This window comes from Xenia sp. Carnegie-2017, unplaced genomic scaffold (genome assembly GCF_021976095.1).
Source record: "Xenia sp. Carnegie-2017 unplaced genomic scaffold, XeniaSp_v1 HiC_scaffold_1, whole genome shotgun sequence".
NCBI lineage: Eukaryota > Metazoa > Cnidaria > Anthozoa > Malacalcyonacea > Xeniidae > Xenia > Xenia sp. Carnegie-2017.
This window is the reverse complement of record NW_025813402.1, coordinates 3,430,936-3,447,199: the sequence shown is the minus strand read 5'-3', so window position 1 is coordinate 3,447,199 and position 16,264 is coordinate 3,430,936. Positions and strand designations below refer to the sequence as shown.

The 16,264-nt window shown below is 32.0% G+C and overlaps 1 protein-coding gene across 1 annotated transcript; it reads right to left on the bottom strand.

The window, feature by feature from the left end:
• Positions 1 to 5,949: 5,949 nt before the first annotated feature.
• On the bottom strand, positions 5,950 to 16,222 carry LOC124434921 (band 4.1-like protein 5). The gene is given in 22 exon segments (XM_046984862.1): positions 5,950 to 6,210; positions 6,581 to 6,638; positions 6,798 to 6,831; positions 7,099 to 7,495; positions 8,006 to 8,353; positions 8,552 to 8,589; positions 8,744 to 8,812; positions 8,914 to 8,988; positions 9,111 to 9,208; positions 9,309 to 9,372; positions 9,553 to 9,650; positions 9,732 to 9,819; positions 10,290 to 10,336; positions 10,877 to 10,950; positions 12,982 to 13,034; positions 13,112 to 13,156; positions 13,251 to 13,329; positions 13,828 to 13,853; positions 13,855 to 13,868; positions 14,080 to 14,184; positions 15,097 to 16,077; positions 16,158 to 16,222. Coding segments are annotated over 20 exon segments (1,947 nt in total). The 5' UTR covers positions 15,247 to 16,077; positions 16,158 to 16,222; the 3' UTR covers positions 5,950 to 6,210; positions 6,581 to 6,593.
• Between the last annotated feature and the right edge of the window lie 42 nt (positions 16,223 to 16,264).

Below are 16,264 nucleotides of genomic sequence, written 5' to 3'. Positions count from 1 at the left end.
ACACATTTTCATGCAAAAGACTATAGTTCATAATTTTGACATTTTAATGGCAAAGTCTATAATTCATGCATTTTGACACATTTTCATGCAAAGACTATAGTAAATGCATTTTTACACATTTTCATGCCAAAGACTATACCACACGCATTATTACACATTTTCCTGCAAGAGACTATACATCACGAATTTTCATGCAAAAGACTATACTACATGCATTTTTAAACATTTAATGCCAAAGACTATACCACATGCATTTTTACACATTTTCATGCCAAAGACTATACTACATTCATTTTTACACATTTTCATGCCAAAGATTATAGCTCATGCAATTTCACATATTTTAAGAAAGACTATAGTTCATGCATTTTTTTTTTCATTCCAAAGACTATACCACATGCATTTTACACATTTTCATGCCAAAGACTATACTACATTCATTTTACACATTTTCATGACAAAGACTATAGTACATGCATTTTACACATTTTCATGACAAAAGACTATAGTTCATAAATTTTGACACATTTTCATGCCAAAGACTATAGTTCATGCATTTTTACACATTTTCATGCCAAAGACTACAGTTCATGCATTTTTACACATTTTCATGCCAAGACTATAGTTCATGCATTTTTACTTTTTTTCATTCCAAAGACTATACCACATGCATTTTTACACATTTTCATGCCAAAGACTATACTACATTCATTTTTACACATTTTCATGACAAAGACTATAGTACATGCATTTTTACACATTTTCATGACAAAAGACTATAGTTCATAAATTTTGACCTATTTTAATGGCAAAGTCTATAATTCATGCATTTTGACACATTTTCATGCAAAGACTATAGTACATGCATTTTCACATATTTTCATCCAGACTATAGCACACGCATTTTTACACATTTTCCTGCAAAAGACTATACATCACGAATTTTCATGCAAAAGACTATAGATAAGGAATCTTGTTGTAAAAGACTATAGATCACGAATTTTCATGTAAAAGACTATAGATCACGAATTTTCATGCAAAAGACTATAGATAAGGAATCTTGTTGTAAAAGACTAGTAAACGAATTTTCATGCAAAAGACTATAGTTCACGAATTTTCATGTAAAGACTATAGTTCACGAATTTTCACACATTTTTCATCCAAAGACTATAGCACATGCATTTTTACACATTTTAATGCCAAAGACTATAGTTCATGTATTTTTCGTTTTTTTCATTACAAAGACTATAGTACATGCATTTTTACAAATTTTAATGCCAAAGACTATACCACATGCATTTTTACACATTTTCATGCCAAAGACTATACTACATTCATTTTTACACATTTTCATGCCAAATACTATACTACATTCATTTTTACCCATTTTCCTTTCAAAGACTATAGTTCATACATTTTGACACATTTTCATGCAAAAGACAATAGTACATGCATTTTTACACATTTTCATGACAAAGACTATAGTACATGAATTTTTACACATTTTCATGACAAAGACTGTAGCTCAAGCAATTTGACATATTTTCATGCAAAAGACTATAGTTCACAAATTTTCATACAAAAGACTATAGATCACGAAATTTGATGCAAAAGACTATAGTTCACGAATTTTCATGTAAAGACTATAGATCACGAATTTTCATGTAAAGACTATAGTTCACGAATTTTCATGCAAAGACTATAGATCACGAATTTTCATGCAAAGACTATAGTTCACGAATTTTCATGCAAAAGACTATAGATCACGAATTTTCATGCAAAAGACTATAGATCACGAATTTTCATGTAAAAGACTATAGTTCACGAATTTTCATGCAAAAGACTATAGATCACGAATTTTCATGCAAAAGACTATATTTCACGAAATTTCATGCAAAAGGCTATAGATCGCGAATTTTCATGTAAAAGACTATAGATCACGAATTTTCATGTAAAAGACTATAGATCACGAATTTTCATGCAAAAGACTATAGATCACGAATTTTCATGCAAAGACTATAGATCACGAATTTTCATGCAAAAGACTATAGATCACGAATTTTCATGCAAAAGACTATAGATCACGAATTTTCATGCAAAAGACTATAGATCACGAATTTTCATACAAAAGACAATAGTACATGCATTTTTACACATTTTCATGACAAAGACTATAGTACATGAATTTTTACACATTTTCATGACAAAGACTATAGCTCATGCAATTTCACATATTTTCATGCAAAGTCTATAGTACATGCATTTTCACACATTTTCATCCAAAGACTATAGCAGACGCATTTTTACACATTTTCCTACAATAGACTATACATCACGAATTTTCATGCAAAAGACTATAGATCACGAATTTTTATGCAAAAGACTGTAGATCACGAAATTCGATGCAAAAGACTATAGTTCACGAATTTTCATGTAAAAGACTATATATCACGAATTTTCATGCAAAAGACTATAGATCACGAATTTTCATGTAAAAGACTATAGATCACGAATTTTCATGCAAAAGGCTAAAGATCACGAATTTTCATGCAAAAGACTATAGATCACGAATTTTCATGCAAAAGACTATAGATCACGAATTTTCATGCAAAAGACAATAGTACATGCATTTTTACACATTTTCATGACAAAGACTATAGTACATGAATTTTTACACATTTTCATGACAATGACTATAGCTCATGCAATTTCACATATTTTCATGCAAAGTCTATAGTACATGCATTTTCACACATTTTCATCCAAAGACTATATTTCATGCATTTTTACACATTTTCATGACAAAGACTATAGTACATGCATTTTTACACATTTTCATGACAAAGACTATAGTACATGAATTTTTACACATTTTCATGACAAAGACTATAGCTCATGCAATTTGACATATTTTCATGCAAAAGACTATAGATCGCGAATTTTCATGTAAGAGACTATAGTTCACGAATTTTCATGCAAAAGACTATAGATCACGAAATTTGATGCAAAAGACTATAGTACACGAATTTTCATGTAAAGACTATAGATCACGAATTTTCATGCAAAAGACTATAGTTCACGAATTTTACACATTTTCATCCAAAGACTATAGCACATGCATTTTTACACATTTTAATGCCAAAGACTATAGTTCATGTATTTTTCGTTTTTTTCATGACAAAGACTATAGTACATGCATTTTTACAAATTTTAATGCCAAAGACTATACCACATGCATTTTTACACATTTTCATGCCAAAGACTATACTACATTCATTTTTACACATTTTCATGCCAAATACTATACTACATTCATTTTTACACATTTTCCTTTCAAAGACTATAGTTCATACATTTTGACACATTTTCATGCAAAAGACAATAGTACATGCATTTTTACACATTTTCATGACAAAGACTATAGTACATGAATTTTTACCCATTTTCATGACAAAGACTATAGCTCATGCAATTTGACATATTTTCATGCAAAAGACTATAGTTCACGAATTTTCATGCAAAAGACTATAGATCACGAAATTTGATGCAAAAGACTATAGTTCACGAATTTTCATGTAAAGACTATAGATCACGAATTTTCATGTAAAAGACTATAGTTCACGAATTTTCATGCAAAAGACTATAGATCACGAATTTTCATGCAAAAGACTATAGTTCACGAATTTTCATGCAAAAGACTACAGATCACGAATTTTCATGCAAAAGACTATAGATCACGAATTTTCATGCAAAAGACTATAGATCACGAATTTTCATGCAAAGACTATAGATCACGAAATTTGATGCAAAAGACTATAGATCACGAATCTTCATGTAAAAGACTATAGTTCACAAATTTTCATGCAAAAGACTATAGATCGTGAATTTTCATGTAAAAGACTATAGATCATGAATTTTCATGTAAAAGACTATAGATGACGAATTTTACTGTAAAAGACTATAGATCACGAATTTTCATGCAAATGACTATAGTTTACGAATTTTCATGCAAAAGACTATAGATCACGAATTTTCATGCAAAGACTATAGATCACGAATTTTCATGTAAAAGACTATACATCACGAATTTTAATGCAAAAGACTATAGATCACGAATTTTCATGCAAAACTATAGATGACGAATTTTCATGCAAAAGACTATAGATCACGAAATTTGATGCAAAAGACTATAGATCACGAATTTTGATGCAAAAGACTACAGTTCACAAATTTTCATGTAAAAGACTATAGATCACGAATTTTCATGCAAAAGACTATAGTTCAGGAATTTTCACACATTTTCATCGAAAACTATAGCACATGCATTTTTACACGTTTTCATGCAAAAGACTATACATCACGAATTTTCATGTAAAAGACTATAGTTCACGAATTTTCATGCAAAAGACTATAGATCACGAATTTTCATGCAAAAGACTATAGATCACGAATTTTCATGCAAAAGACTATAGATCACGAAATTTGATGCAAAAGACTATAGATCACGAAATTTCATGCAAAAGACTATAGATCACGAATTTTCATGCAAAAGACTATAGATCACGAATTTTCATGCAAAAGACTATAGATCACGAAATTTGATGCAAAAGACTATAGATCACGAATCTTCATGTAAAAGACTATAGTTCACAAATTTTCATGCAAAAGACTATAGATCGCGAATTTTCATGTAAAAGACTATAGATCACGAATTTCATGCAAAAGACTATAGATCATGAATTTTCATGTAAAAGACTATAGATCACGAATTTTCATGCAAAAGACTATAGTTCACGAATTTTCATGCAAAAGACTATAGATCACGAATTTTCATGCAAAAGACTATAGTTCACGAAATTTCATGCAAGAGACTATAGATCACGAAATTTCCTGTAAAAGACTATAGATCACGAATTTTCATGCAAAAGACTATATTTCACGAAATTTCATGCAAAAGGCTATAGATCACGAATTTTCATGTAAAAGACTATAGATCACGAATTTTCATGTAAAAGACTATAGATCACGAATTTTCATGCAAAAGACTATAGATCACGAATTTTCATGCAAAAGACTATAGATCACGAATTTTCATGCAAAAGACTATAGATCACGAATTTTCATGCAAAAGACTACAGATCACGAATTTTCATGCAAAAGACTATAGATCACGAATTTTCATGCTAAAGACAATAGTACATGCATTTTTACACATTTTCATGCCAAAGACTATAGTTCATGCAATTTCACACATTTTCATGTCAAAGAGTATAGTTCATGCATTTTCACGCATTTTCATGCCAAAGTCCATAGTTCATGCAATTTGACACACTTTTATGGCATAGACTATAGTTCATGCATTTTTACTTAATTTCATGACAAAGACTATAGTTTATGGGTTTTCAATCATTTTCTTGCCAAAGTGTATAGTTCATGCAATTTCACACATTTTCATGAACATACATGAAGTATAGTCTTTGGCATGAAAATGCGTGAACTATAGTCTTTGGGATGAAAATGTGTAAAAATGAATGAACTATAGTCTTTGGCATGAAAATGTGTGAAATTGCATGAACTATAGTCTTTGGCATGAAAATGCGTGAAAATGCATAACTATACTCTTTGGCATGAAAATTTGTCAAAATGCACGAGCTATAGTCTTTGGCATGAAAATGTGTGAAAATACATGAACTATAGTCTTTGGCTTGAAAATACATGAACTATAGACTTAAGCATGAAAATGCATGAGCTATGATCTCACCAACAACTTGTATGTTATATCAAAACTGACTTCGGAGTTAGAACGAGGCTTCAATAAGAATTTTGTCATTTGACCAAATCTAAATTCGATCCCAGGCGTCGTACGTAACTAGGCAACGGTCAAACTGTAGTCTGTACCTTTATTACGATTATTCATTGACAACGCTGACAAATAATAGTAAACAAATCTGTTGGGTACATTTTTATTTCCACAGTGCAACATGAATGTTATAAATGTACATGATACAAATTCGTATAGCTATTTGCATTATAAATACATTATACGTTATAATATTGTATACTAAAAAACGTATCTCAAAATTGAAGTTAAAATACATCCATTGTACTACAGCTCACTAAGGAGCAATTAAAATGTTTCGCAACATAAAAATTATTGCTTCAAATTGTTCAAAAAAACACTTGAAGTAGAGCCAAATGCAGGAAATGCAACTGCAACGAAAATAAAATGTAATTTGGTATTCAAATGTCAACAACAAAAAATTTATTCCTACACAAATTTGTCCGGTTTGAGGGAAATAAAGACTGTAAAATGAAAAGACAAGTGTTAGGAGTAAAAGTATCTCCCCCTCTACCCTCAGTCTCCCTTCACTCTTCATAATTTGCACGTCTTATAAATAACTATAGAAAAAAGAGCAACGACTGTGACAGCTATAAAGTTATGACACAGACACTAAGGAGGGGAGGAGGTGTCGACAAATAGATTTCGGTTGGTAATCACGGACTTCCATGCAACGATGATGTTTATAAAAATATAAAAAGACAACAATTCAATCAATGAGTTCTTAATAAATTGACATACCTTAATATTGTCGTTACAACTCGGTCATTTGAGTTTTGCCTTGTCTTAAGGAATCATTCTAAAACAAAATACGATTTAAATAAAGTAATAAGCAACACAACAGCCGACATGAATGAATCGAAGATGTGATTTTCCTATGAATATCATACTCAAAGATTTAGAAATTTACATTTTAATTAAACTAAACAAATATTTTAAACAAAAATACATTTCAAACCTGTAAGCTTGGATTTCTTTCTTCAGACCGAGAACTAAAACAATAATAAAACTTACATGACAAAAAATGAATGGATGTACTTATGAGAATACTGAGGTACATATAAGAACTCGAAAAAATAAATGGATGTACTTATGAGAATACTGAGGTTCATATAAGAACGCGGAAAATCAAATGGATGTACTTATGAGAATAATGAAATACATATTAGAAAACAAAAAATAAATTAATGTACTTGTGTAATTGCTGAAATACAAAGAAGTACACACAAGAAAATAAATTCCAATCTAACATTTCTAACCTAATATTTCGCATTGATTTTGGAGCAGCTGCGTGATTATTTTTGTTACTTTGATCGTCATGGACAATAACATCGCCAGTGTCAACATCAGTTCCAACATCAGAAGAATTCAACAATTTGTTTAAGGCGTAGCGCCTATCTGCAGTAGAAGCAGAGTGGTGACGAGCGCCATGACCATTTGGTGCTTCATTAGTTGATATCTTACGCTCGTTGTATTCGTTGTCGTGGTTTCCCCCATTGGGATTTGCTTGAGAACTCACATTTTTACCATTGTTTTCTAAGCGTTGACGATCTTTGGCCTTTAGAGGTTTCTCAACTGTGATTGGTCGTGACATCATACTGGTCTCTTTAACAGACTCCGCCTTCTTAACTTTATTACGTAGTTTGGCACCAGGTCCTAAATACAAAAAAACAACACATCTTTACACCTATGTATGTAGAGGGACATACTTGACCGAAATTCCTCGAGTTTTTTTTGTGACAATGATTTTATACATTTCACAATTGGAATGATTTTGACTACTGCTACGTAGATTTTGATTTCATTGCAAAATGGAGCTGAGTGTATTGATATTTTCTCTCCGGGGCACGCCTGGCCTATAGGTATACTTTTAAGATTTGATCTCTAGAAAGTGAATTTAAGGATTCCTACGTACACACAATCCTACACACACAAGGACACAAGGTTTTATGCGTCTGCTAGTACGTGTACAGTACAGAGGTCTCTCAAATAGTCATTATTTGACATCACAGTTATGTTATGGAAAAGTGATTTGAGGAATTCGACCTCCTAGTGTCCGCCACTGGATTAAAACTTTACAAAAATTTGTAAAAAGCTGTCTATGTTGTAGAAAAATAGGAACAAACATAATTCGCACAAAAGAAAACATTTCCTGATCAGACATACCGAAATAAGTTGGCGGTTTCAAGATTCGAATTTGTCTTATGTTATTCCATCCTTTATCACCATCATCATAATGCACATAATACTTTTGTCCTTCGATCTTGATAACAGTTCCAGAGAGATAAGCAACAATTGAAGACCAATGAGCAATGACTCTCAGATTAATCTCTATGTCTTCAGGATTAGGGTTCATGTCAAAAACAACACAATCTTTCGCATCTCTCTCATGAGCAACCGTTTCTTCGTTATCAAACTTGATGTGAACCTTCTCACCAAGGCCGGTCACAATTCCTTTATAATAATCACCATTCAATGCTTTGGCCCAAACCTTCGAGCCAACCCTTATGTAACCTTAAAATGAAATAAAATTTTTGAATTAATATTTATATGTCACAATATGAAAGCTTTTTTGCTCAGGATTTCACAACCCCAGTGAGTAGTCATGTTCCATGACTATGACCCGCTAAAAAACAAAATATTTTTGCATCAACATGAACACAACATGAGTTTGAACAAAAAATATCCATGACCACAAAAAGAAATTCATACCAACTGTTGATCTTTTGGAATATCTCTCACTTTTAGTCCTGAAAAGTTTAAATTCTATATAAATAACATTCTTATGCGCAGATAGGCACAAACTTCATAACAACTGAAGATTCGAAGAAACCACTGAAGCCTGAAGTAACAAATAAAATAAAAGCAGATGAATGAAGTGGTTTGCAGAAGGTAAATAGTTACCTTTCTATCTTCATCTGTTTTCTGGCACTTTTCTTAGTTTCAGCATTTACCTGGTGCTGCGTTCGTCCACTAAAATATAGAAAATAGTTTGCTATACACACTATAGTACACAACGCCAGGGTAGGTTGTGAAAATTTTAAAATACTAGGGATAAGATAACATTTCAGTACCTAAATCTGAACTTAGATCCTCTTCTGAGAAAGGTACTAACAGATGTACTCGGCCTTTCACCAGTTTTTAATAAGCTAGTAAAAGAAAATTCGTCATCACATCACAGAATTTAAAATAATGAAATACGTACGACTAATATGTACCAGAAACATAAGTGTAAGATACTGTTCTACATACATCAAAAGTAAGTACTGACCGAAAGAAAGAGTGATTTTCTATAGCTGCTTTCCACAATTGCTTACTAGCCTTGGCAGACGACAGATGAAACGTAAACGATTCATTTTTAGAAGGAAGCTGATAATAAGATAAAAATGTTTATAGTAGCCGAAAATTCAAAAATTTTTTTAGATTGTAAAATTGAGAAGAGAATAGCCATAATACATTATCAACAAACCTCCGGGCTTTCCACCACAAGATGAACTTTATTTCTCCTAAATGACAGACTTGTGATTCTTGGCCTGAATGAAATAACTTTGTTGAGATTTATAAAATAGATACTCTGGCACATATTAATTGTATAAGTACCATGTACGTAGTTGCTAACTGATGTTTATGAAGATAAATTTGGTCAATTTTTGACTGAGTAATTTCTTATTTAAATTATGTATTAATGAAAATAATATATAAAATTCGTTTACCATGAATGAATTGTAACAGCCTGTGAGTTTCCTTCCTCCATAACAATAATCCCTTTGTATGAAAGACCAATTTGAAATTTCTCTTGGTTACTTTTACCCTACATACGTATGAGCAAAAATTTTGATGAAATAAACGCACAAAAACTTACATGCTCAGCATCACAATACTAAACACTCACTTTTACTTCATACTTGTGCATGCCATAAGAGTCGATGGTTTTTAGGATTTTCAAAGAATTGACTTCACAGTCAGCGGGATTAAGACCTCTAAAATTTAAATGCACCCTCCCCCCCTTAGATACTCGTACAAAACTGAACAAATCTATTTAATAACTCGACATCACAGCAAACTTGCATTAAATTGAACCCTCCCCCCCCAATGATGTATGTGTTTGCGTAGTTTGATTAAGCATTTGTAAATACGAACGTACTTGCAAATCGTATTGTGGCAAAGGAAAGTCGTCACACACATACATACAGCTATTGTTCGCATTTATTTTCATTCTTAGGGAAGATGCAAATGTGAAAAAGAAAGCGAACAGCGGGCAACAAGGATGGCCTCAAATTGTGCCTCGGTTATTTGGTTTAAAATGCGTCATTTGCTTGTGTTTTAGCTTCAAACATGCAATGAAATTTCACCGTTAGTCTCAGCGTAAATTATGCCAAGTACATCGTTGTATACAAGAAATGTGCATAGCAATTATGGCTTGAACACAATTATGAATTATCAAACTTACGCAAATTGTCGATGTTTTCTATGGATCTCTTTTTCCAGTTGATCAGTCTATACGCAGATAACAAAATACACATTCAATTCATGCAAAATTCGTAAGAGGTCTTGTGTTCTGGAAAATCGGGATATTGACTATTTAAGCAAGAAATATTTTAGCATTATTAACTATTTACGTAAATTATGAATTTAAGGTGTATCATTCATGATTATGGATGAATAAGGTTACTTCCAAACGTTATATAGAGTTTGCTAACAAGATAAAACGCTTGGTAATTTGAACGTAAACTAGCAGAATCATTAACTTAGAGAATAACAACTGCAGTTAACATCACACAACAGTTATAGTATACTGTGGTGGGGAGTTCTATAATTAGTCACCATAAAGTTGTATATTTGCTCAATTTTACCAATAGAGTTACCTATTAAGTGTTTGCAAAATATATTCATGCAAGAATGAGCTGCAGTAATTTATTTTGATTCATGCAAGAATGAGCTGCAGTAATTTATTTTGATTCATGCAAGAATGAGCTGCAGTAATTTATTTTGATGTACTCTAAATCTGCCACTGAAATTACTTAAAGTAAAATTCACCTGTTCAGAAATAAACTTGTAGTCTTTTATGTAGTCAGGCTCGTGAAATTCTGGATCGAAGTCACCAAGTTCAGCTAAAACATTGTTAGTCAATTAATGCAAAAATCAATGTTGTATTGAAGACCGTAGAAAAGAAATGTTTTTAGGCCGTGAATCAATGTGCTCAAAAACACAATTTTCGTTTCACACCTCTCACAACTAATAATTCTTCATAATGTTATGGGAAATAATGCAAAAGCAAGTAATCAATGTCCCCCCAAGCGATAAGTGTGCACAATAAGCAGAAATTTACGTTTTATTCACGATGACGTCATCGATAGTTATGAAAACGAAAAAATTGCAAATTCCAAAAATTCTCAGTACCATTTGATAGACTAGTATATATCAAGTAAAAAAGTTTAATACATTGTTTAGTTTCAGTCACTCGTTTATGAAGCATCAACGAATGTCTTACCATGATGCTGACTCAGCAATTTAAGGTCTTGTCTTACACCAGACATACGTGTCAAAACTCGCCCGGTTTTAGGGGCAGTCACCTAAATCTTCAAACAAATTTTCAGAACAACAGATTTTCAATCACTTTCCTCCGTTTTTAGTTTTCGTTATGACTTGTATTTAGTAAAATGAGTGTTTAATAGAGAATTGTATTCACTAATACATTGACGAACAGGTGGAAGAGAATTATGTAAAAACAGCAAACACAAAAAACTCAAGTAGATTTTTTGTTCATAATACGAAAGTGCATGGAAAGTTTATAAGCATAACATTTTATAATATTTTTTGCCATTAAATACTTAGTCCGACCTGATTCTTTCAAAAGTATTTCACCAACTATATGTCATTAACGAAGGGTGAATGTAATTGAAAATTAAGTGTTCAGAAGATTTTTTTAAGATTTAGGTGACAGCCGATAAAACCGGACGAGTTGGCAGGTATGTCTGTGGTATAAGACAAGACCGTAAAATGCTGAGTCAGCATCATGGTAAAAAAACGTTCGTTGATTGCTTCATAAACAAGTGAATGAAAGTAAACGGTGTAAAATACTTTTTTACTCATTTCATACTTGTCTATCGAATGGTACTGAGAATTTTCGGAATTTGCAAATTTTTTGGTTGTGATAAGTTTTGATGACGTCATAGTGAATAAAACGTAAATTTCTGCTTATTGTGCACACTTGGGGCCAAATTGACTACTTGCTTTTGCATTATTTCCACTAACATGTGTGCAGGTGTGCAGAAAAAGTTGTGTTTTTGAGCACATTTTTAACATCTGGTCCTGATATGTTAAAAATTGAGTAGTATTGGGGAGTGGTATTGAGTAGTATTGGGGGGTATTGAGGGTATTGAGGAGTATTGAGTAGTATTGGGGAGGGGTATTGAGTAGTATTGGGAGGGTATTGAGTAGTATTGGGAGAATAATTGAATAGTATTGGGAAGGAATTTGAGTGGGAGTATTGAATAATATAGAGTAGTATTGGGGAATATTGAATATATTGGGAATGATATTGAGTAGTATTGGAGTGATATTGGGAAGGGTATTGAGTATTGGAAAGGATTGAATATGGGAAGGGGTATTGAGTAGTATTGGGGAGGGGTATTGACTACTATTGGGGAGAGGTATTGACTACTATTGGGGAGGGTAATGAGTAACATTGGGTAGTGAATAGTATTGGGTATTGAATAGAATTGGGAGAAAGCTATTAGGAGAGGGTTGTAAACTGGAGGTTTGAGATAAGGGGCATTGAGGAAGGGTATTATGAAAGGTGTATAGGGAGAGAGTATAGAGAAGGTGTATTGTGGGCAGGTGTGGGAGTCGACAGTCAACATTTATGTACGTAATTAATACTTATACAAAATCATGTTAAGGTCCTAGGAAGAATCTTATTACAAGATATTTGTTAAGGAAAAAATCAACTAGTAGAGCATAATGGGATAATCAATAATTAATTAGGGGCCTGGACCCGTCTGTTATTGTTGTTTATCATTCGTAAACGAATGACTTCTGTATTTTGTTCCTCAATATATGTTTTACAAAGATCTTTATTTTGTGAAAAGACTAAGTCTTATCTAACTAGTTTTATCTGTTTGTGTACCTTCATCACTTACATTGCAAACTGTATGCAGCAATCTCAACTAATTTCTTCAGAGGAACCTTTAATCTGAACAAGGAAACTCAAGGTTAGGATAATAATTCAAAACAAAAACTTTCACACTTATTTTATGAATTTAATTACACCTGTTTGCCAAAATATCTTGTTTGATTTGCAAGAAAAAGTGATATCTGTTGGGCAAAAAAAATGAGTAAATTAAATATTTCATTCCAAAAATTATAGACATAATGGATAATCATGAACAACACAGGATATAAGAAACACCTAGTCAATTCTTCTTCCAAAGTATGAGGATCAGGTGCATAGAATTTCACACGAAAGTAGAATTGGTATGGTTGATGTCCTATAATGCAAACACATTAGTTTAAATAGGTAATTTCGCACCAACTAGCCCAGTGTTACATGAAGTAAACAATTTAACTTCAATGTAACCAATTGATAATGTACATAAATGGCCAATTATGTGCATTGTTTACTCTTCAAAAAATTTAGTTTAAATTACTTAACTATGTATATATACACATACACATGTAAAAATTTTGTTTTTTTAAAAATAAAATCATGACTGATGAAAGCAAAACATTAACACAATAAATAATTTTATACACATAGTAGTAAATAAGAAACAAGAGGACACACTTGGGCAAAAGAAGTCACTAGAAATCCTAAACAGACAATGTGAGGATTTAGCAATAACTTTTAACAAATACTTATCATTCTACGTATATTTTCTGAAGAAAATATTTTGATATATTAAGATTCTGTCAACAAGTTAGTGAAGAACTAGCATTGCATGCATACATAAATTTAAATAAAAACAAAAACATTATCCTGTACATACCTCTTAACTGTTTTCTTATTTTTTGAAGGATCAAGCCAATGCTGAAATATAGTTTTTTAAATTAGTTTTTTTTAAATCCATGAGCTCTCTTCCATCTACCAAATTCTTGTTAGCAGATAGGTATTAAATCATAAGTTAAATTAATGCCCGGGAAGAATTGTTTGTGAAAGATTGTTGTACTAAATGTGTATCAATCTTACTTTTTATCATCTCGGAATGCTTTCATAGAGATGAGAAAGGAAGAAAACTTACTAAAACTTGCTGTGAATCAGTATATTGCAATCCAAAGTATTCTTTCTCAATGAGGTCAAGATTCTTGTTTACTAACTGGATTAGTTCATCACCAATGGACCTTTTCTGCAAATTGAATTATCAAACTTATTTGAATCTTTCAACAAGCAATAATGGAAAAATAAAAAAATAAAACCAAATATTACATAAAATAAACTCTATTACTTGTGAATGTCAGCTTGCACTAAGTTGAATAACAAATGCTTTATGTCTTTTGATTTTATAAGTGGGAGCAATTATGTTCAAACTATCTACAATTTGACAAAGCCACATCACAATAAAACATCTTTGCCCACACAGCAGGAAGAAGAAACATAGCCACTTAAGAATTAATGACAGCAAGCTTGTGGGTGTCAAAATGATTTTTTCTTTTACACAGCTCATGATCAACAATGCAAAGGGATTTTTGGCATAAATGACTTCAAATAATGACGTTTCATTGTTTGAAAAGAATAACAAAATTCTACAATAAAAAATACATGTTGAAAAGAAGTATGCCATCTTTAAAGTAATCAAAGGTCAAATACCAATAAATATAGACATCACTGTCATACGGACTATACATAAATCATATTGGCCTTTCAGACATGGTAATGTAACCATACAAAATAACTTATAGTTATTCGCTGAAACAAAATGCGACAAAATTATCTTTCCGCCTGTATTCGAATACTTTTGACAATTAATTGTCATCTTCGGCCCGATGCAAGTTAAAATTATTCATTACATTTTTCGGTTGATCCTTTCATGCCAACACGACACCAAATAAACAATGAAAAGAATGATTTGATTCAACTAGTACTAGATTATGGCAGATATGTTTATCTAGCACTTTATCGAGTCAGCTCTCGTTAGCATTTAGCAGTGACTTCAACACTTTAATTCATATTTTTCCTTCGAACTTCGTTGATTAAAGTGAATTTACCTTACTACATACATTTCCTCAATCAATATAAACAATCGACAAAAACCACTGACCTCAACGTTGAAAGATAACACTCCACCATCTAAAAGATTCACTTTGCAAGCGATGCTGTCTTTATCTCTAGATTTACCATCTGAATATTCTTGTCTTCTCCTAGCTGGTCGACTGGAAAATCTACGACTTAAACGTCGAATCAAGGACATTTCAAAATACTTACAACGAAATTTTCATAAAAAGTGTAGATAAACTCAGACCAGAAGACGAAGAAATTGACAAAATAAGTCGCACAAAGAAGCGATGTCAATATGAAAATGTTATGAACACAATTCTTTGAATGCTAACATATTCCTAATTACGCAATTAAAGCGGCATTCGCACTGCGCAGACGCAAATTTTACATGAATGTGAAAATTTACATGGAATTTACATAGTTCGCTTGACATCCGGTATGTAAGAACTAAAACTAATAATCTGAAGTGAATGAAATATTTGCTTTTCAGTTTCATGATTGAAAACATATATATATCTATAGTTTAAGAGAAGATGATGAAGAGACTTAACAATCAATTACACTAGAAATAAGCATATTTAAATTCAAAAATACTAAAATCAATTACTACATCTCATAAAACAAACATTTCAATAATTCAATTTGCATTACAGTAAATTGAAAAATTCCCGCCACATTCGTCTTGGTGTCTGTTGCCTGCTGTAGTCTTACATCAGGGGTGAGAATTTCTAATCATAATTATCTTAAAATATGAGCTATTCCAGCGTTGCAAGACGTGGTCGCGTCGCCTGGACAGTTTATGCTATATCTTGTTCCGGTTAGCAAAGCCAGGGCCGGCCAATAACCTTATCAGCAACCTAGATGTGCTCAGTTAACATTTCAAAATGTTACAAGGTAAGGAGTGACGAATGCCAGAATTATATTGGATTTGTTGGTAGAAGTTAGCGAATGGTTTGTATTTGTTAAGAAACAGGAAAAAGTTCCGAAGTCCATAATTCGTTTCCGCCAATCAGAGCTCGTCATTCTATACAACGTATCGAATGAGTAAATTATATATTCATCTCAAGTGCTATGTGCGATCAAGTGTGAAATTTCATCGCTTACCGTCTAACTCGAAATGCTAGATTGAGTTGCTATACCTCAAGATCGCTTGGGGAATTATTACAGATTTAAATCCAATCATATCATAAACATGTTTATGTCTGTTTAGA